The following is a 21,632-nucleotide window of genomic DNA, read 5'->3' as shown; positions in this document are numbered from 1 at the left end:
GGTAAGCCTTTCAGTACTTTATAAACTAATAAAAGTATTTTCAGAGCTACAAGGATCCAGTTTAAGGACTTTAGAATTGGGGTTTTGTGCTCTATTTTCCTAACTTTAATAAGAATGTGAGCAGTGGCATTCTGGACCAGCTGCAGGTGTCAGAATTTTTAGACAGACCTATGAGGATGAGTAGTTCCAGATCATGTTGGGACACAATATCTTAACACTAATTTCCACACACACTGTGAACATTTGATTATTATTATTTTGTTGTTTTTAAAAAAATAAAAATAATAATCCGACGAAAAGCTGTAAACGGTTTCATTTACACAGGATTCAAATTTTACTCAGCTTGGCCTGACCATAGACATGAACGGTCCTGACAACCAACGCTCAGTAGTTCTTCGCGGAACCATTAACCAAGGTACTCTATTCCAGCCGGATGGGTTTGTTGTATGCACCACAGCATAGAAGCAACATTTGAAATGGTAATTTCTTTGTAACATTTTATAAAAAGTTTGGGATGCGTTTCAAATAGTTTAACATTCTCCTAATCGATTAAGGGACGGCGTATTTTACAGATACTAATGACGTAATGACTATATTAACACCGCGGGTGTAACAGGGTTATTTGTCAATTTGAGCTAACATGCTCGGTGTGTCAAATAAGCCTCATTGATTCCGTTGTTTGTAATATATATTTTTTAATATATTTCATGTTTTAGGCAGTTACCCTCCACACAGATCTGGGAGAGATTAAGATTGAGCTGTTCTGTGAGCGCGCTCCTAAATCGTGTGAGGTGAGTTTAAAGCTGGTTTTAATTTGATAAAGCCTCATCAATATCTGTGGAAAAGCTGTATTCACTTAATTATTATGTTTAGTCTGAGCTCAGAAAATTGAAACGTGCTAGGACAGTAAATGTTAGAATCTAACAACATTGAGCTCTGAGATAATCTGTTTTGTCATTAGGTACAGACCCAGACAGCTTTATCACCAACTCTAGTAAAGATTTGTATAGGAGTGAATGAATGTACTCAAACTGAAGGATATTCTATTTCTATTTGTTTATTTGCCATGCAGTTGTTCAACATAAGTTTTTTCATATGTAGCAATAAAAGCTACGCGTAAAAGCATAGCTACACTGAGACTGTACACTGAGACATGCTACAGTGAAGGAAGAATGTATTGTAAATCTTTCTACTTTCTGTACCAGGTGTGAGAACATGTTTGTTTGCAGCCTCTTACGACAAGGAAAGTTGTAATTGAAGATACAGAGCAGCCAGTTTTGTGATTGCAAACCTAAAAAGTTAGCATAGAAAAGGCAGCAGAACACTCAATCTTGATTTCATGTTGAAATCACTGTTTTTTTATTTACTTTACAGAACTTCCTGGCTTTGTGTGCAAGTGGGTTGTACAATGGTTGCTCCTTTCATCGAAACATAAAAGGCTTTATGGTTCAAACCGGAGACCCGACAGGTATAGAGTTTATTACACACAAACATGAACACAGCGCTTTTTCTGACATTCTCACTATCTCTAGATTTTTTTCTTGATTGATTATTTGATTTTTTAAAATTCTGCAGGCACAGGCAAAGGAGGAACAAGTATATGGGGTCGTAAATTTGAAGATGAATTCAGTGAGCACTTAAAGGTGAGCAAACCACTGTTTTTTTAATTACTTTAAAGTCTCTTTGTTTGAGACCAGCTTAAACATAAGAGTGCAGCAGGATTACTTGATTTCTCTTTCTTTTTAGCACAATGTCAGAGGAGTGGTGTCGATGGCAAATAATGGCCCCAACACCAATGGTTCCCAGTTTTTCTTCACATATGCCAAACAACCTCATCTGGACATGAAGTACACAGTGTTTGGAAAGTATGAAACTTATACAATGTACTGCTGTAATGATTCTGAGATTACCTATTGATTTATTCTGATTCAAACCCAAAGGAGACACTTTTAATATATCTTCTGAAGTTCATTTCCTTTTCCCTTTATTTCCTCTCTCCTGTTGACTTGTAGGATTATCGATGGTCTGGAAACGCTGGACGAGCTGGAGAAGCTGCCAGTGAATGAGAAGACATTCCGGCCGCTCACTGAGAGCCGGATAAAGGACGTGACCATTCATGCCAACCCATTTGCTGGATAGACGACTCTCACCACAGATATTCAGACCTGTTCTTTGTTGCTTCAGTGAGGCAGAAGATACAGAGCCTTTCCAGAGTTAAAATGGATTGCTTGTCAAAGGGAGAAAAGTAACTGCAGCAAAAAGAAAACAGTTACACCAGGCAAGAACTGACTATGAAGCTCCAAAGTTCTTAGTAGTTTTTTTGATAAGGAAATACACAACTTGATAAAAAAAAATCACACCTTGTGCTTTAGCCACTTTTTTTTAGCTCCATGTCTGAAACTTGAGGTCTTTCATAAAAGGTTTTTCTTTTTTTATCTGTTCTTCTAAATTTGTTCACAATCAAGCCTGACCTGGATACATAGTCAAACCCTGCTCCTGCTTCATTTTCCATTTTTGGTCATATTAATAAAAAAGATAAATAAATTTTTTAGTATACTTGTGTGTTGTCTGTTATTGCATTATGCTATTGCGAAAACTTGCTGAGAAGCTTAAGTTTGGGCAGAATTACAGGTGCATCTTACTTTTTTGGAATGTCATTGAAAAGTTTATCAATTTCTATAATTTAGCTCAATAAGTCAAACTCCTATTGATTCATTGGAAATTGATATTCTATATTACATTAAAAATGAAATATTTTAATTAATAAATGATGACCTAGTGAAAAATAAATGTGCTCTGTGTCCCCAATACTTGATCAGGGATCCTTCTTGTATTAATGCGTAGGTGCAGCATTGCATGGACACAATCTGCCAGACGTTATACTATATAAGACTACTGCTGAAAAGTTACAAGTTTAAAAACAAACTGAATCCACCATAAATACTTTGTTGGTTATTTAAATGGACTTATTTTAGCTTTAATCATGTCATAATGTCATTACGACAAACCTGGAGTGTTCCTTTGTCTGTTTCTAGCATGTTTGAAGAATTTATTATTGGATTAAAATAGTATCCAATTAGTCCAGGAAGGTATGTGATACCAAAACTTCTTTCTACCTTTTTCATGTTCTCAAGGGATGTGGGGTTTTGTTACCTGTACAAAGGGGTGTACAAACTTTTTGCCATGTGACCTTAACACATTTTAATTTCAAACTGAAAACAAATGTTGCGTTGTACAAACATGTTCCATTTGTAGAAATACTGTCACAATTCAGTGAAATACCCTAATTTGGGGCAAATTTGTACCACTCTTGAATAGTAGTCGCAAATGACCTTGTGGTCAGTCTTATGACGCCATAGTTATTAAAATAAACAAAAAATAAACTACCAAATTATATCACTGCGTGTAAAAACTCTAAAAGACAAAAGTTTTACTTTTAGAATTGATTCATGTTTTTTTAGTTGGCACCTGTAGCACCTGTTCGCATAATAAACTAAAAATCTGGTGCTGGTTTGTCATATTACGTCATCAGTGGTGGACAGACCTTGCTGGTCCTGGATTAGAAACCATAGACATAAGCAAAACGTTCAAAAATGGCTTCAGAAGACGCGTTTAAAGTGAGTCGTACTTTAAGATGGTTAATTCGCGTTTTTCGTTAAATGCAGTTGAAGAAAAGCTTCCTTCTGCATGTTTGTTTACCTTTGTGTACAGTCATCTGATAGTTTCAGTTTCTATGTTGGTGTTTTGCTTTTTTGTGTTTTTGCAGGTGTCATCACTGAGGGGGAAGGTGTCCCTGATAACGGGAGCCAGCTCGGGGATCGGGGCTGGTACCAGCGTGCTGTTCGCTAAACTCGGAGCTCTGCTGGCTCTGAACGGCCGAGACGTGCAAAACCTGCAGAAAGTAGCCAAGCAGTGCGTCGAATGTGGCGCTGCTCAGGTACACTCTTTTCCTAGGATCTGTGTACAAATTTGCATTGAGCCAAAAGTATAAACAGGTGCATTTAAACAATTTCCGTTTATAACCCCGAGAATTAGCCAATATTTAGTAAATATGAGCAGATTGGCTAGGGTTTCAGTATTTGTTAAACATGTTTATTTCTTATCAGAGTTTTTATGAATGAAAACTCTCTGAATTATCTACAACTGATTCACCATAACTACATTTTTCTGCTTCAAGTTTGTATTGTAAAAAAAAACAAACATTTTACTGCAAGTGTAAAATTTTGATTTTCTTTTTTATCAAATGAATAATAATATAGTGTCAGTTTTCTTCTACAGCCTCTGCTTGTTCCTGGAGACCTGACTGATGAAGACACAGTGAGGAAGACTGTGGAACAAACCATTAGCCGCTTTGGCCGGCTGGATGTCCTGGTTAACAGCGCTGGCATCCTGGCTATGGGCAGCATTGAGACCTCAGACTTGGCTCAGTATGACAAGGTCATGAATGTTAACGTCAGGTAGGATTCACGGGAGACACCATTCAAATGCATGTGGATGTAGATCAAATATATATTTAGAAAGTCAGCTCAACTCAATTTTGGATTTATATTTCTGTGTACAAAATCGTCTGTTTTTTTCAGTCTCAGATCTCATACTCAGATCACAGATACTCAGAAAATTGTGATACTCAGTTTCACACTGATTTAGATGTTGCAAAAGGAACGTTTCTCATGAGATTAAAATCAATCTGATGTTGATTTTTTTGTCTTTAAAAGGTAATTTTGTGTGGTCCAACCAAAAGATGCTTCAACACTTTAGTCCAGTTTATGTGACCTCAGGGTGCCTGCAAGGCAGCTGCGTTTATTTATTTTGATAATTTAGAAGTTTTGTTTGTAGGTAGAGTTTAAACAGTGTTTTATGCCTTGCTGCACTTTCCTCTGCACTGTGATTTCTCTTTATTCCAGAGCTTTCTTAGGGGCCTCCAAGCCATTTAATATTTATTTTCAGCCTCGTCTGTTGTGTCGCATACCTAATGAGTTTGTCTGAATTTTATGTTGGTTGTTTCTAATAATACACTTTATGTATTTCTCCTAGAGTGGTCTTTAATCTTAAATATCTGATGGCTGAAACTTTCAGCCATCAGATATTGTTGCTTACAGATTTCATGTTTCAATACATTTAGAATTGTAAGATTTAAAATTCAACAATTTTATTTTGGGCTGTTTGTTATAAGAGCCTATGTGATTTTCTGTAAAATACAGATGGGTTTTGGTCAGTTTCAAATATCATAGAGAAGTTTATTTATTTCAATAAATTAGCTGAAAGAGTGGAACAGATCGGTGCATGGGGTGCTAAGGAAGCACCGGATGCTTTAATAGCATTCTTTAGCTTGCCTGCATTGTTGTGTTCAGCTTATCTCATCCTCTTATTGAAAAACATTCCATATAATCACTATTGGGTTTCCATGTGTTTCCTGGCAAGTCAAACACAGATATTCCCTAGTCAATAATCCAAATGAAATCTGCATCTTCAGAAAGCTTTTCAGTAGAAGGAAGGACAAATGTCTGCAACAATTACTGGAAGCAAAAAGGTTTTAATCATTTTTTAATTTCCCTTCATGCACCTTGAAAGAATAATGAAAGTTTGTATCCTTTATTGTATGAACTCCTAATGCTGTTTTTGATTATGTGCAGCCATTGAGTACAGTTAAAAAAAAATCCCATTAGGCATTAATAGATTACATTCATTATAATATGAAAGTTTCACATCATTTGAAGAATTATGAATACAATTTAGGAGAAAAAAAGAGAGTTTTTTAATCATAACCTTGTGTTTCTGTTTTCCATGTGATAAAAATTCATTATCTTCTCCCTGAGTTGTTACTGCTGCAGCTGCAGCTCTGGGCAAAAGACTTTTATTGCCTTCTCGATTATTAAAAGAACGACTCTCAGGAATAATCTGATTGGTTTCAGTTGTTTTTCTTTCTTGTGTTCTCCTTTATATGTCAGATGATGAGTCTAGGGGGAAATTTGTAGTTTAGCATTTGGTATTTTTGTATCACGTGTTTTACAGTTTTAAAACTACAAGGAAAAAATCTTCTCAAAAAATACCTGAGGGTTCTTTCATGTTGCTTGTAACCTGATAGGTTTAGTCTAATTTTTCCTCAGCATCCAATCTGTCATCACTTAAGTCCTCTTGCATTAATTATACCATTATACCATTAATTATATATATATGTTGTATTAAAACATTCTGTATTCGAAGAGTGTGGGGAGGGCTTTACCTTATCAAGTTTATTGTTTTTACTGTTAGTGCCTTATATATAGCTTTAGTTTGCAAGAAAGTAGGATGCTGATACTAAAGCTGTGCAAAAGGCACCAAGTTTAGTGTAACTGAATCAGGTGAACTAACCCTTTAAATTGTATTTTGAAAAGGCATATAAGAAATAAAATTGTCACTTCTTTAGATAAAACAAATTCTTACATGTCTTCCAATTCCATTCAAAAATGTAAAAAAAACCTTTTATTCTTCTGATAATTGAACCAATTAATTTGTTTGTTTTATCACTTAATATCATTAAAAGCAGTTTATTATTTTTTAAAGCCATGTGCTCTACCTCTATATCTTTATACCCTCTTCTTTTATCGGTACCCCTGTTAAAGAGGTGTAAAACGTCCAAAAATAAATTAATCTTTTATTGCAGTAGCATAATCTCTCACTGAGCAATAAACTTCTTCATTTTGTTGCTTACAGTATGAGGTAAATTCTAGAAGGTTTTAGCAAATTTCACATTTTTAAGTTTGTGGAAAATAGGACTAAAAATGCTTTTTCCTTCCATCACTCCTAAACAACTAGCTAGCATGAAGATTTCATTTTAAGTTTTTATGGAGACTAGATGACACCAATGCTATTCTTTTCTGCAGTTCAATGTCAACATTAGAGATTTTTCTTAACCTCTCAACATCTTCCGTGTTGTACATGGTGACAGGATAAACATGACACTCATGCACCTGGTGGACAGAGTCTAAGAAATGAGGTCTCTGTAGTTTTATATTTATACCCCAGATAAAAACAGTCTTGGATTACTAATTAAAATAATCTAATCAGCTGAAACATTTAAAGTATAGATAATAATAATAATAATAATGATTTAATTACGTTTATTTTTAGAGGCTGTTAGAGGCAGTGATAATTGTGGCATCTGTGACTTTATAAAAAAGAAAAAACCCTGTTATGATTGTTTTTCCCACCATGAAACAGCCTTTTCAGTCTTACATGTGTTTATTTATTCAAAGGTGAAGAACTGCTATTATTCAAATGTATTGTGAACTTTGTCTTGAAAATGTGTTTGATGATGTACCCACTGTATTAAGAAAATCAATTTTTTATTGCACATTTATTTTCTCACTGTACTACCTTTTCCTACTACTCTCCAATTGCTCATTATTTGAGGTAATAGCTTCTGTTACTTTTCTGCTTTGCTTTCCCGCTATATAGCATATTATATCATCCACAGCATTTCTTTTTAGCTGTGACACCATTCGACAATAGGACCTGAACTATTGCTGACTGTCACTTAATCTGTTTTCTGTATAGATAAAACACTTGAACTTGTTTGTCCTTTAACGTAGAAAGTACTCCAGGGCCAGTGATTCTTTGTTTTGTTTTTTTTTGTATTCCTGTTTGAATCCATATTTCTATATAAAAACTACAAATGTTTTAGTTTGAGACAATTGTCGTTGTGAATGAGTTCTATATAAATAAACTAAGATGAACTGAAATGAAGGACAAAGAGACCTTTGGAGTAACATTTCATGTGTTTTCTCTCTCTTGTCTCATTTATCACACTTTCTAGAACATCAATTCAATTTGTGTGTTAAATGAAGGTGAACATTGAAAGAAAACAGCATGTCATAAAAAAAAACATTTCCTTTGCCCACAGATTTCCAAACAGCATTAATTCAACACAAACATCAGATCTCAGCAGCAGCAAAAAGCCGTCTGACACAAATCGTGTGAATGTTTGTGGGCAGGTGTGATATTGCTGTTATCACACTACTGAATCCAGTCACAGATGTGGGATTATTTTCCCTTCAGCAATAATAATACCCTTGCTGACAAGGAATCTGTCCTTTTTTACCCACTTTTAGATGATGGTGACTTCATATTTGATTCTTAAGCTGATTTTTCCGGGACTATATCTTTTCTGTTTCCCTGATCAGATCGGTCTACCACCTGACTCAGCTCTGTGTACCCCACCTGATCAGGACCAAAGGCTCCATCGTCAGTGTTTCCAGTGTGAATGGACAGAGATCTGTGGGTATCCTTCTTAATCAACAATTTTTTACATGGTGTATAGCTTCTAGTTATCCTTATATTTTATATTGTTTTCTACTGAAATTAGATTTTTTGTGTGATTTGATTGCCATTGTGAGTTATTTATTGCAGTTTGCAGTTTTGTTTTGTGCTGCTGTGATACATACATTTTCCAGTGGAGGGATTGATAAGTTCATCCATCGGGATGCAAACCGTTAATGGAAACACTGTAAAGCATGTGCATCATATGTTTTGTTTTAAACGTAAAAATTGAGATGTGTCTTCTTTTCAGTTCCCTGGTGTGTTGGCTTACTGCATGTCCAAATCCGCCATTGACCAGTTTACACGTTGTATAGCTCTTGGTAAGATAAATATTGTTTTTAATAGAAAGGACTGCATTGCACTTACATGTACTGAGCATTATATGACTGCTTCATTTTACCTGTAGAGCTGGCATCGAAGCAAGTCAGAGTAAACTCTGTCTGGTACGTGACTAGAAGCTCTTACTGTTTCTTTTTCTGAAATTATTACTTTCACAGAACTAAATAGTCCGTTCTATATTATAAGATGTTTATTCTGTATTTGTGTTTTTAATCTCTTTAGTCCTGGAGTGATTATCACAGATGTCCACAGAAGAGCTGGGCTGGATGAGGACCAGTATACCCAGGTAATAAAACAACAAATGCTGGTCGAACTGAGTCTATTTTGCATGAGGGACTTTTAAACAGACATCCTTTTATGTTCTTGGTGTCTGTTTTACCTGATGTAGGCTTTTTTGAAACAAATTTCAAATTGCAATCTGTGTAAATTGGCCTGCAAGCACACCACTGTTAAAACAGATTTATTATACTGTGATGTAAATAAAGGAAAGCTGTGTAAAACAGTGAGTAGTTGTAACACTTCTTTTCCTGACCGGCTCAAGTCACAAGATCATAAAAAGCAATGAATGGAATTGGTCAGTTGTTTGATTAAATATTAGGGCTCGTAACAGTCCATTTATCGGTACCAATTGCAGTTTATTCATGCTTCATTTATTATACGTTCTAACAAATACTTGATTATTAAAAATATTAGCTGTTACAGTCTGAATTGGATTTCATTGTTACATAAATTTGCCCAACACTCTTCACACATCCAAACATCCTTGTTGACTTTCCATCCGCAGTTTCTTGAAAAGTGCAAACAGACGCACGCACTTGGCCGGCCGGGTGAGGTGGAAGAGGTGGCGCACAGCATTGCCTTCCTGGCGTCCGACGCTGCCAGCTTCATCACTGGAGTGAACCTACCAATTGATGGGGGTCGCCATGCCATGTGCCCACGATGAGGGATGTTAACATGCAAAAGCCTGAGAATAAAGGCATTTTGAGTAAAGTGTCTCAGTGAGTTTTTTGTTGGTTTGTTTGTTTTATCACAGAAGATAGGAAGGAAAAGTAGACGTATTATAGTAATTTAGTCATTTAATGTTTGCAAATGTAACCATTTTGGCCAACTAAAATGTAATAAAGTGTAATATTGTTGGATGTAATAACATTTTGTCAGTTAATATGTTAAAGGTATAGCATTAAAAAATGTATTGTAAATCTAACATACGCAGCTGACATGTCAATAGGGCTTTATGACTTTGTTTTTCATACAGTTGGCTCATTAAAAATAGGAAAATGAGTGCTATATAGCGTACTCATTGTATTCTTTTAAATATTTACTCAAACGTTTTTACTATGCAAGTTTACAACTTCATGTAAACTTGGATATTTAACACTGTGAGGATCATTGAGTTGTGTTTTTCATATTCTTTGAAATTTAAATTATTTGATCTTGTTAAAACATGTATTATATAAAAGCTGTTTCTAAAGAGTTTCACACTTTATCTCAATTACCTGTGGAGTCATTAAAACTTTATTCAGCATTAAAAAAAAAGATTGTTCACACAACAAAAACTGTTATTTACATTGTATTCTGTCATGTTAGAAATCCTCTGAGTTCACAGACTGGTGAGACCAATCATATTTGTTGCATCTTAAATAACCTTTAAAGCGCTGGTACCTGCTTCTGAGGTGGTGAGCTAATGAATATTTAAATAAGTTTTAAATAGAAATTATTGATACTAAATGGTTGCAGATAATAAACTTACATTTTGACAAGAAAAACTTAACTTAAGGTGTTGAAAATTATTCAAATAATCGTTAAACTGTCAAGATGATACGTCAAGAAATTGTGTGTGTGTGTGTATACTTTACATTCTTCCCTTTTAAAGCATAGAGATAGCTCGGATGAGCGCTGACAAGAGTTTATCCCCAGAGTGTGCACAGCTTCAGCACCAGGTGTCACCTCTATGTTGTCCCAGATTAGATCAGGTCGTGGCTTCAGTTTGCGTCGAGTTGAGCGGTGCAGAGCGAGGTAGCATTTTTGACATCTTTGCTCCACGTTTGCACTAAAAGTGCCACACAACACTGTGAACATACCTGCACAAACACTCATCACCGAGCTGCTAATTGAGGCTCACGCAGAAACACCTGGAGTAACATTGGATACCTGAATGGGTGATATGACTGTATATCCCTACACGTTGCAAACTATAGTAATTGCACTTCAACACAGTACAGAGTACATTTACATCTATAAATAGTTTCATTTCAAGATGTATAATTTCCATATTTCTGTACAATTTTTTGCAGAACGGTTCGTCAGACCATGAATAAAAATATACAACAAGGTTTCAGAGATGACAAGTTTAAGATGCTCATCTAATTTTTCCGAAGGAAGCAACCGGCTCTTGTATCACACAACCAAGTCTTTGTTTTCAGTTGGGCCAGAAGTTTTATCTCTGCAATTTCAATGAGCTGTCTTTTTATAGTGTCCCTGCTGTTGTTTTTGTCTTGTTTTTATTTTGCAGTCCAAGCATTTTTCATAGGTAGGGTGGAGGGCTTCGTTGTTTTCGAAAGTACAAAATCTTTGATGTTCTTCCTCCGTTTCAAAGCTTTAATGCAGTCGCTCCTTTGTGAAGTGTTCAGAGTCGGCGCTACAGGAAGCAAACAGGTCCGACCTCGAGGTGAAACCGCGCACCGGGCTCTGCAGTTGGCAAATTGTGCACATCTATGATGGGAAGCAAAGTTGGGTCTTGGCTCTGGAAGATGAAGTGGGTCTGATGCCAGCGTCCGTCTCTGATCTAAAAGATACAATTATATAACAACACATGAGGCAGAAGACAAAATGATGGCAAAATCCAGTTCTACCTTTTCTACGTTAATATCGAAAGTGGAGGCAAATTTCTGATTTCTATTCCAGAGATTAACGCAAGTGGAGTAGATCTAAATTTGATCAGCTTTTCTTTTTTTATATATACAGTACAGACCAAAAGTTTGGACACACCTTTTAATTCAATGAGTTTCCTTTATTTTCATGATTATTGACATTGTAGATTCACACTGAAGGCATCAAAACTATGAATAACACATGTGGAAATATGCACTAAACAAAAAAGTGTAAAACAACTGAAAATACCCCTTATATTCTAGTTTCTTCAAAGTAGCAACCTGTTGCTGTGATTACTGCTTTGCACACACTCTGCATTTTCTTGATGAGCTTCAAGAGGTAGTCACCTGAAATGGTTTTCACTTCATAGGTGTGCCCTGTCAGGTAAATAAGTGGGATTTCTTGCCTTATAAATAGTCATGAAAATAAAGAAAACCCATTGAATTAGAAAGGTGTGTCCAAACTTTTGGTCTGTACTGTATATACAACCTGCCTTTCTATTAAAAGATCACCAGTCACTTTGAATAATGAACAGAGTTACCAGGTAACAATTTCCAGTGGAAATGATCCCTTTGCTTTTTGTACTGTGCATCCAGAAAGAATTCAAAGCAGAGATATCCTGGATCAAAACCTGCTCCAGGGTGCACAAGGCACATGGTGAAGATCTCATGGTTTAATGGAGCTTGAGAAGTTCTGCAAAGAAGAATGGGCCGATTTGCCTAAAGATCGGTGAGCTAAGCTTGTGCTATCATATTCAAAAAGTCTTGAGTTTGTAATTGCTGCCAAAAGTGGATCAAGAAAGTGTAAATAAAGGCTGTGAATATGATCATAAATTAGATTTCTTGGTTTTCAATTTAATAAAACATTCAAAAGATAGAAGGGATAAATTTGAAACAATTTGTAATAAAGCTGTAGCATAAAATGTTTAAAAAAATAAAGAGCTGTGAAAATTTTATAGATGAACAGAGAAGTTCAAATGAGCACAGGCGTGAATGGCATATGTTTTCTGGAGAACTCGAAGCAACTTCTTGCTTCAAAAAAAATGTATGTGGGAGTGATGTTCTATAGACTGAGACATTTTGAGGACAAACTGTTGCTTCTTTATGTGCAGAAGAGTTGTGAATTTACTCTCTGCGCATCTGGAAAGTCTGTTGTGTTAAATTTTTCTAAACACACACACCAAATGTGGTTTTGGCCATTGTGCACAAACACTCAAGGATCACGTAATTAAATACCTGTTCAATTACCCTACAAAAATATTGACTCAACCAATCACAGGATAGTAATTTAACTCCTGTAAACATTAAGACATGGTAAAAGCAACTTGTTTAAGGTCAAACTAGGCTTCAGAAGGGGGACCAGGAGATTTCAGTGACTTGCATCGTTGCCATGTTCAAACGTTGTCTGAGTATTGTAGAAACTGCTAATCTACTGGTCTTAAAAATAGAATACAAATCTCCACAGTCACCAGACCTCAATCCAACATAATTCTGGGGTGTGGTGGAACAGGAAATTCCCACCATGGATCAGATTACAAATCTGCAGTAACTGCATTATGCCATCATGTCAATATGCACTGAAATCTCTTAAGAATGTTTTTAACACTTCAGAATCTATGCAAATGAAGAATTAAGAACAATCTATACGAAAATGGTGATCCGACCTAGTAATAGGTGGCCAATACAGTGAAGAGTGAATGTATTTCTTTCTTAGTGGAGACCTGTTATTGATTAGTATGTCTAATGTAATGTCTGACTTTAGCTAAATAAACCAAAATAAGACAAAAAACCAAGACCCAACTATCAAAAAATTAAAGTCATGCAAATTGCCTCTGTGCCCCAGTCTCTGTTATTGTGCAGGAGCCTGCTGCAGGCAAGCCAGTTTGTGTTTGCAGCTACAGCAGAGACAAACATTAGATTAATGCTGCAGCTTAATGCATTCTGCCATTTCTAATTGAAATGTAAAAGGAGATCATTTGGGTTTTGTTTTTTTTTTGTTTTGTTTTGTTTTTTTAAATTAAATTTCAAACTAGTATCTCTATCAAAGAAAAGGCCATGTTACTTGCTTGATATCAATACAATTTGCGCATTTCTAATGAAAGGCTAAAATTGTGGTTCAGCTTAACTATCTAAAACGGTGTAGCAGAATCACTTTAAAAGCTGCATTATGTTTCATTCATGCACAAATTGGTAAAAATGTCTGACATTTTATGTATTTATGTATCCAATTAAAAAGCTATTGTTTACTGTTTAGCGATACAATGGATGGGAAATAGCTTAGTTTATGACTTTTAGTTGAGCCAGTTCTACAGAAGGTATTTTTTAAAACAACCTTTCCCTTTCCTTCTTTAATGCATCTTCCTTATAGAGGATTGTTTCTCATAAAGTCTGTCCACGTAAAAATGCAAAAACACAATAAAAAACTAAACTGAAATGCTGTCAGCAGCTGCCAAGCTAACAGACCCTTTCCATCTTTTACTTCTTTGTGTTTTATGGTTGATTGCAAAAAACAATTATACTGCCAGCTTCTGCACCAGAGGAATCACCTCCTGTAAACAAAGGCGATTGCACTGCAAACTTGCCAAAAGTCTCTTGTTTTCCTGTCTAGACATCAATACTGCAAACAAGAATTAATGAAAATCTTAACCCTGAAGGGAGCTTTCCAAAACGTTTGTTTTCTGCGAAGATGAAAGGCAAAAGCAGAAACAAAATTAGCTTCAACTGTGTGCAGGAAAAGCTTTGAAAAATGCTTCATAAATAAGGGTTGCTGCTGAATAAATTTGTCAAAGTTAAATCCTTGACCTTAATCAGCCATACTATATTGAATGTGAACCAAAATCAGTTAATTTAAGAATTGTGCATCTCATCAAACAATTTAGGCAGCAATTTAACTTTTAGTAATTAAAGTTGATTACTAAAGCTTTAATATTGGGGTTATTTGAACCCCAATAAGGTGCAAAATGAGGGATCTGAGGAACTTTGTTAGAAGTCTAAACATCTCCACTACTGTAGCTATTAAGATCACAAACTTATTTATATGCATAAACATCAGCATTATCACAAATTAGTTATGGTTGTTGTCAGCACAGCCTCAGAACAAAAGAGTTTGGTCCGCAGTAGACTGTGCAGGCAGTGATCTGCTAAATGAACCATCAATGTTTACACGTGAGTATCCCAATTTACAGCTTTAGAGACATTCATTAGTAATTATTTAATGTTAGAAAGGTCATCACATTGTTCCTGTCAATCTATGTACAGCGTGTTAATAAAAAGAGCCATACGCAGCAGTCGTCCCTGGGTATCTGAGGCTCCAGAAGGTCCCCTGGCTGGATCTCCTCCCCGGTCCAGGCCTTGAAGCTTACGGACCTGGGTGAAGGCTGCTGGGTGGGACCTTCGGCCCACACAGAGGCGTTGAGGCAGTGAATTATGATGTGCTGCACAGCCTCGGTGCTCAGCAGGTGGATAAAATTCATCTGGATTCGACCCACTCCAATTTCCAACTACAGAGAAAACATATGACCAATACTGAAAAACTGGAACACTTCAGACTGATTAACATGGTTTAGTGTATCAAAAAAGGATATTTTAGTACTAAAACATGGACACGTCTTGAAATGAGCTCTAACATGGGAAAAAAACTGATTTTGTGGTTATCACATCACATTAAGTTTTTTTTGTCATCATTTGCCTGGAAAAAGCTAAGGCGACTTATAGACCAAAAACATAAATCAGAGCTCTCTAAAATTTCTCAATCACTGCTGCGCCTTTCAAAACCTTTTATAAACAGAGTGTGGCAGCATTCATTGGTTGTTAAACCTCTTCACTCTGATGCCTCCAAGTCAAATCTAGCTCAACCAATTCCCTTCATACATTACCTGATTATTAACAATGTCTGCCTTTGTGTAAGTAAATCTCACTTTCAATACAACTGAAGGCCTCAAAGGTTTCTTAAGACCATTAGAGAACAAATAGCATCATGAAGACCAAAGAATACAACAGACACATCAGGGAGAAGGGTTAGTAATTAATGTGTCAAACTTCATATCTGTAAGCCAAAGTCTAAAAATGAAAATAGTTTGGCACAACTGCAGACCTACCAAGACATGGCCACCTAGATTGAATGCATACCAAGAAGAGCTCTTAAACATACAGTTTCTGCAAACAGTTTGCGTTTGTGCTTGGATACTTTGGCTTCCTCCAACAGTCCAAAACAATCACTCTTAATTCAAATGGTCTCTGCAATTGTGGGTGTGTGTGTATGTTTGTTTGTCCTGTGTGTCTTTGTGTTTCTGTTCAGCTCTGTTTTGGGTTTACCCTAGGCACCAAAACTCACCGTAACCCGGCATAGACAAGCTGTTACAGGTAAATGATGGATAAATGAATAGATGTTTGGATTTATTAAGCCACATCAAGCTTTTTATGATGTCCCCTAAAAAACAGCACAACTTTTCACCACATTCAAATAAACTGCAGATGTTGGTGGTCTAGTTTGATCTAATGTGTGTGATTTCTTTTAAATAGAACTTACATTGACGTAATTAACTCAGAAATATGATCAACTACTGCTTTTTCAAAGTTTTAAGTCATTCTTGCTGGTCTAAGCCTAAAAATAAACCCATTATTCTATGAATCACTTACATCTGTATGACAGATTCTGAATTAAGAATGACTTTATGTTTTTATAATTTTCTTTGCTCCTTCTGCTGGAAATATGTTGGCCTACGTCTTTGCCATTGTGTGGAATCCAAACATTTTACCCTGTATATTAAAGATAAAATAACTCCAACAGATGAAGGTTAGATAAAGAGATTTACTTTCCAGATGAGAGTGCATTTGATTGTATCCAACTTTGGAGACTTAATGCAATACATTTAGATTTACTGTTCTAACAGGCCATCCAAATTGTTCCAAAAGCATGCTTAAAAGCAAAAACCAGGATGGCTACGCGCCTGTTTGTCACAAGTGATATTTACGATCTTAAACTCTTTGCTTCTTCAGCTTTTTTGTTGGGTATCCCTTTTCGAGATTTATCTGGAGCATTTCCCTTAAGGATAATTACAGTTATGTGTTCATTCCTCTACTTGTACCCTCTGTAGAATCTGAGAGTTAAATGTTCATTACAGCTTCATCTACAAAGCTTTGTAAAAGTATTCATACCTCTAGGAGCTTTTTTTCCACATTTTATCACTTCACAAGCTTCAGTGTTGTTTAATTGGATTTTGTGTGATAGACCAATGCAGACAGTTCATACTTTGAGAATTTTATGCAAATAAAAATTTTAAACATGTGTCATGGATTTGTATTAAGCTTGAACCAATTTATTGTTGTAACCACAGTAGAAAATCTTTTTTTTTTTTTACAAATTAGCTCAAGCCCAGTCAAATGGGATGAAATGCATTATTGAATATCAATTTTCAAGTCATATCATAGATTCTAAATTAGATTACTTTGATTTGAGATCAAAGTAATCTAATATAAATATAAATATTCTAGTTGAATGTTTATATTTGTCCTAATGGAAAGTGACCCTACAAAGCAGTACTACCTTTTATTCCATGAATGACATCTATTTACCACCACCATCTATCCATAATCTCTTATAAGTGTCCCTGTCTCTCCTGAAGGAAAGCATCACCACACCCAGATCATCCCACCATTTTTTACCATCTGAATAGTAATGTGGGATGTCAGGTTTTTCACAACATGCAGAGTTCTAATGGCCAAATAGTTGAATTTCAACAATATCTTTCTTCTTGCAATTGCACCATAAGTCAAATTTGTAGATTTCATTTAGTGATAACAGACTAAAGGGGGCTGGAAACAAATGCATGCCTCTCTTTTTAGATCTTCATTTGTCATAAAAGGTTCAGCCATTCTCTTTACGTATGATATAAACATTGATGTTTGTCATTACATTGTGGAAGGCCCTGTAGATTTGGTTAAGAGGGAATGCAAACAAGTTCAAACCTTTGAAACTGTAATAGGTTTCAGACAAGTTTGTCCTCCACCAGTGAAGTTACACATCACTTCAATGCTGTCTGCACTGCATCCAAGGTTTGGATCAATCCAGTAAGCTCCTGCGAAAAGAAATCAACCACAGAAGAAAACAAAGTCTGACTAACTGACACAGAACAAGTGCAAAGACGCAACATCCAGTTAAACGACTCCTCACCGTCGTACATCCGCTGCTCACAGTTGTAAAGGTCCAGGCAGGTTCGAGCCGGGTTGCGTCTGGTTCCCAGCGGGTTCTTCAGGCTGTGGATCAACGTGCTGAGGTGGTGAAGGGTCTTCAAGATCTCCGTGCCTTGGTCTAACATGGGCAAGTCCATGCTTTGATAATTCTAGTGTTAATGTGAGTTTTTACACAGTTTAGGGTCAAAATGTTCTGCAGTTTAAAGAAGAAAATCATATCATGGCTTACAGTTCCATTAAAAACTGACCTCTTGCTGTAGAACAGCAGGAGGATCCCTGATGATTTCCAAAGCAGGACGGAGAGCTTCATTTCTCTGCAGTCAGAAGACACATTTAGTTTGTATTTTGTCAGCATTAAACCCCAAATTATGATGTGAGAAGAAACAAACTTACTAGTAAAGGCTCAGAACTTGGAAGGCCCTTCAAACCAGCAAAAGAAAAGAGGCATTAATACAGCAATCTCAGCCCCATCTGCTCTTCTTGTTAGCTTTCTTCTACTGTGTGTGTCAAGCGTCTTTATAATAATCTATAATCTAGAGTTATGGTGTTCTATTCTCACTAAATATGAAGATAAGCAGAGACAAATTAATGATGTGCATGAAATGATGCATGAATAGAAAATAAATTATCCATAACTGCAGAGGAGACAAGCGGCAGGCTACAACACAGCTGATCACAAAGGAACAAAAGCAGGCCTGAAAAGAAAGATTATCTGCTCCAAATAACACAGTTACAGTTCACCCTCTGCATTTTTATTCCTCTAATAGTTTTCCACCAAGAATGTGTCTAAAATGTGCCATTTTTCCACATATGAAAAATGAAATCTAATCTTAAAATCTGAATTTTAGACATTTTAGTGTGTGGTCACTTCATGTTGACCAAGAAACATGAAGTGACCACACTTCATGAGCTGTGACTAGAGATGTTTTTTTCTGTCAGACCTCAAAATTAATGTCAAACATTGCAATATCTAAGATTTGAATAAGACAAATGAATGATTGTTTGATATATTTGGTAGGTTCAAATATTTCCAGTGCCATGCATTAGAATTCAGTTTGTTTATGTTTTGCTCACCTATGCTGAGCTAAACCTTCATTGCTCATTGTAGCAAATTTGATATTCAATAGTGAAAAAACAAAAGCATAAATTCTGAACATAGAATTTGTTCATATTAAGCTGACTATAGGAGGGTTTAGTTTAGCAAAATAGCTAAAGCTCAGTCATACTGGATGCACTGCATCTTTGAATAGTAGTTTTTAAGTTCTGACAGATTTTCAATTCAGTTTCGGTTTGGACATAGATTGGACCATTCTGACCCAGGGACCCATGCTTTGTTGCTGTATCCCAGTTGCAAAGTCTATTGCAAATTTTCTTTTAGGGTTGCTCTGAGCTTCGCTCCATCCACATGCCCATCAGCTCTGACCAATTTCCCTGCCCCTGCTAAAGAAAAGTATCCCCACAGCAGAATATTGCCACATTTAACTCAAAATAAAAGAAATATGCCCAACAAGAAGACAAAAAACTACGAAGACTGTGCTCCCTTGCTGACCACAAAACAGTAGAACAAAAATGAACAAAGAAAGTAGAGAGTCCCTACTAGCTTCCTTTGTGTGGTTTGAAAAACACTGATCTGCCTCTTAAAAATTCATCAAAAGCACCAAAAAACACACAGTGTGTGTGTCACAGACACCAGATAGCCACAAATAAAAACCCAGGGAGAAAGAGTGAAGTAACACTATGTTATGACACACTTTATGTTGTTGCTGATAAGCTGGAACACATCCACCACTAGAAGAAAATCCCTAGACGTCAGTGAACGTAACAGTGCAGTGTTAGTTTTCCACCATATACATTTTGCATGCAAGTTAAAGGTGCAGTATTATATATTTTCCAGGCACATAGTGGCATTTTACATTAGGATTTAAAAATTTTTTTTATAAACCAACACAGAACAGTTATGTGCTTGGTTTATGACAAATGGTAACAATATAAATACATTGAAAGTTGTGTCTTTAGTGTGCCAAATGTGGAAAAGTCCCAGAGAAATTTGTAGTTTTGCAAATCAGTGCACAACACAAACCTGAAAGTTGTCTGTAGACTGTGACAAGCTGACACTATATGAAGTATTAACGAATGTGAAAGTAATTTATCTATTTTTCATGTGTTTAGCATGCAAAAAGGAAAACCTACTGGTGGCCCAGGTGGTCCTCGAGGACCAGGCGATCCCTAAAAAATAATTAAAAAATTAAGAAATTAAAACATTTACATTTTATATAACAATATATAGTAATTTTGTTCTTACACATATATTAAAAACTACTTACATTTGGTCCTGGTAACCCCTTAGGGAGAAAAAGAAAACAAACTGATTATGAAATAAGAATAAAGGCAGAAAAACTTTATCATTTCTAAAAAAAAAAAAAAAAAACTTACCATCTTTATCTGGTGTACTTTATTGCTAAAATTACTCTTCTGCCTGTTGCAACTTCTTACTTAAAAATCTTATTCCACATAGCAAATCCAATTTTCACACTACAGACCTGGATGTGAATGTAGGCGTTTTCGGAGAGCGCCCGTAAATTATGCTGTGTGCGAGCGCTCAACAAACCTCTTAAAAAGCTCTGAGACGTGCAAGAGGCCTACATTTATCACACTGACAGGATTTCCACAGCAGCTAAGTGTCACTGTGAGTGTAACAACAAACAGCGGAACACAATAGGAAATGAAAAGTGCTGAAGGGCAGGAGGAGGCTGAGTGGTGTGCTGTCTCCTTGCTAAGTATCCTATTCTGTGCTCACAGTACAGACAGACAAGGATTCATCAAAACAGCGCCACGCACCGTCTCCCCGCGACTTCCTTTGTCACCCTGAGGTCCCTGGTGAGGAGAAAAAAAACAGACGATCACTCCATCACTGCTAGGAAGGCAGAGAGGAGTCACATAAAGCCTGGCACACAGGATGAGGGATGAGGTACATACTGGATGACCGCTGGGCCCAATGATGCCAACGGGGCCCAAGGCTCCCACCGCACCCTGAAAAGCAGAGGCATGTAAGTGACTAAGGACACATGTGATGAAGCTTCTGATGAGGCCGCACTTATTTTTCATGCCAAATGTGCAGTTTGGGAGATTTCAGTGGCCCAGAGTTGGCTGAAATACTGCACTGAGCTGGCAAGCTGTTATTTGTTATCAGCTTACCATCAATCCTCGTGGTCCTTTTGGTCCCTGTATTCCTGCCAGGCCAATGTCCCCTGGGGATCCCTGGAAACACATCAACACATCTCAGTGCAAAAGACATGCAAGTTAAAAAACAGACCTCGGGAAAAGTAACAAGAAATCTTCGTGGAGCAAAGGATATGTTGAGATTATCAGATATGAACTGTAATCTTTCAATGCAAACTGCCTTTAAAGAGTATAGTTAGTTAAAGGTAACACACTAATGACAGCAGAGTATCTCAAATGAAGAGTTTATGATCCAGTTAGGTTGTTATTATCTTGTTGGTTTGTGTGATAGCACATGTGCAAGCAGTTATGGTATAGTCTTTATGCATAAACAGAGACACTGATTTCATAGTAAGTTGTTCAACTCCCTCCAAAGTTAACTCTTCCACTAAGCTGAATTCAGAAGTCATCCAAAAACTCCACAGTGCCTGTTTCCCTATCTTTGACCATGTCAAATTTAAATTATTCATTGTCTGCATCATACTTTTCTTTATTTTGTGTAAAGTTTAATTAAAGCCGGGATTAGGTAACCTTTTTATTTACAAACTTTGAAGGGAAGATCATCTTAAAAACAGTTTTTCTGGGTTAAAATCTCTTTTATTTTAGAAATCCCTGACAGATCATCAGTTCATCAGCAGCGAGTTGATACTGATTGGATTGCTAATTTTGTTTATTAGTTTAAACATTTTCATTCATAGCTGAAACTAATTGTGT

At 36.3% G+C, this 21,632-nt stretch overlaps 3 protein-coding genes across 5 annotated transcripts in view; 2 read left to right on the top strand and 1 right to left on the bottom strand.

The window, feature by feature from the left end:
- The first annotated feature begins 400 nt into the window (after positions 1 to 400).
- Positions 401 to 2,556, top strand: ppil3 (peptidylprolyl isomerase (cyclophilin)-like 3). Its single transcript, XM_032578789.1, has 6 exons — positions 401 to 479; positions 717 to 791; positions 1,375 to 1,468; positions 1,576 to 1,643; positions 1,747 to 1,865; positions 2,013 to 2,556. The coding sequence occupies exons 1-6, from the start codon at positions 447 to 449 to the stop codon at positions 2,137 to 2,139; spliced, it is 516 nt and encodes a 171-aa protein (XP_032434680.1). The 5' UTR covers positions 401 to 446; the 3' UTR covers positions 2,140 to 2,556.
- A 939-nt stretch (positions 2,557 to 3,495) lies between these two features.
- On the top strand, positions 3,496 to 9,630 carry LOC116729912 (3-oxoacyl-[acyl-carrier-protein] reductase FabG). Its single transcript, XM_032578786.1, has 8 exons — positions 3,496 to 3,617; positions 3,767 to 3,937; positions 4,279 to 4,457; positions 8,163 to 8,256; positions 8,549 to 8,618; positions 8,705 to 8,741; positions 8,860 to 8,923; positions 9,422 to 9,630. The coding sequence occupies exons 1-8, from the start codon at positions 3,594 to 3,596 to the stop codon at positions 9,578 to 9,580; spliced, it is 798 nt and encodes a 265-aa protein (XP_032434677.1). The 5' UTR covers positions 3,496 to 3,593; the 3' UTR covers positions 9,581 to 9,630.
- Positions 9,631 to 10,129: 499 nt separating this feature from the next.
- col27a1b (collagen, type XXVII, alpha 1b) overlaps positions 10,130 to 21,632 on the bottom strand; it is an 81,633-nt gene continuing 70,130 nt past the window's right edge. For 2 of the 3 annotated variants that reach the window (XM_032578783.1, XM_032578784.1), the window contains exons 51-61: positions 20,895 to 20,957; positions 20,676 to 20,729; positions 20,538 to 20,573; positions 20,024 to 20,041; positions 19,890 to 19,925; positions 18,093 to 18,119; positions 17,948 to 18,013; positions 17,680 to 17,848; positions 17,475 to 17,584; positions 14,789 to 15,007; positions 10,130 to 11,422 (exon numbers count right to left, since the gene is read on the bottom strand). In XM_032578783.1, coding sequence (XP_032434674.1) covers positions 11,276 to 11,422; positions 14,789 to 15,007; positions 17,475 to 17,584; positions 17,680 to 17,848; positions 17,948 to 18,013; positions 18,093 to 18,119; positions 19,890 to 19,925; positions 20,024 to 20,041; positions 20,538 to 20,573; positions 20,676 to 20,729; positions 20,895 to 20,957 — 945 coding nt within the window. In that variant the 3' untranslated portion in view covers positions 10,130 to 11,275. Of the gene's footprint in view, positions 11,423 to 14,788; positions 15,008 to 17,474; positions 17,585 to 17,679; positions 17,849 to 17,947; positions 18,014 to 18,092; positions 18,120 to 19,889; positions 19,926 to 20,023; positions 20,042 to 20,537; positions 20,574 to 20,675; positions 20,730 to 20,894; positions 20,958 to 21,632 lie in introns of those variants that run through there. The other variant, XM_032578785.1, reaches the window with a different exon arrangement.

This window comes from Xiphophorus hellerii, chromosome 12 (genome assembly GCF_003331165.1).
Source record: "Xiphophorus hellerii strain 12219 chromosome 12, Xiphophorus_hellerii-4.1, whole genome shotgun sequence".
Taxonomy (NCBI): domain Eukaryota; kingdom Metazoa; phylum Chordata; class Actinopteri; order Cyprinodontiformes; family Poeciliidae; genus Xiphophorus; species Xiphophorus hellerii.
This window is presented reverse-complemented; position numbering and strand designations above follow the sequence as displayed.

Coding starts and splice junctions, on each gene's coding strand:
- ppil3 (XM_032578789.1), top strand. CDS start 447: ATGCACCACAGCATAGAAGCAACATTTGAAATG. Junction 1,469..1,575: donor TCAAACCGGAGACCCGACAG/GTATAGAGTTTA, acceptor AAAATTCTGCAG/GCACAGGCAAAGGAGGAACA. Junction 1,866..2,012: donor AAGTACACAGTGTTTGGAAA/GTATGAAACTTA, acceptor GTTGACTTGTAG/GATTATCGATGGTCTGGAAA.
- LOC116729912 (XM_032578786.1), top strand. CDS start 3,594: ATGGCTTCAGAAGACGCGTTTAAA. Junction 8,742..8,859: donor GTCAGAGTAAACTCTGTCTG/GTACGTGACTAG, acceptor TAATCTCTTTAG/TCCTGGAGTGATTATCACAG. Junction 8,924..9,421: donor ATGAGGACCAGTATACCCAG/GTAATAAAACAA, acceptor TTCCATCCGCAG/TTTCTTGAAAAGTGCAAACA.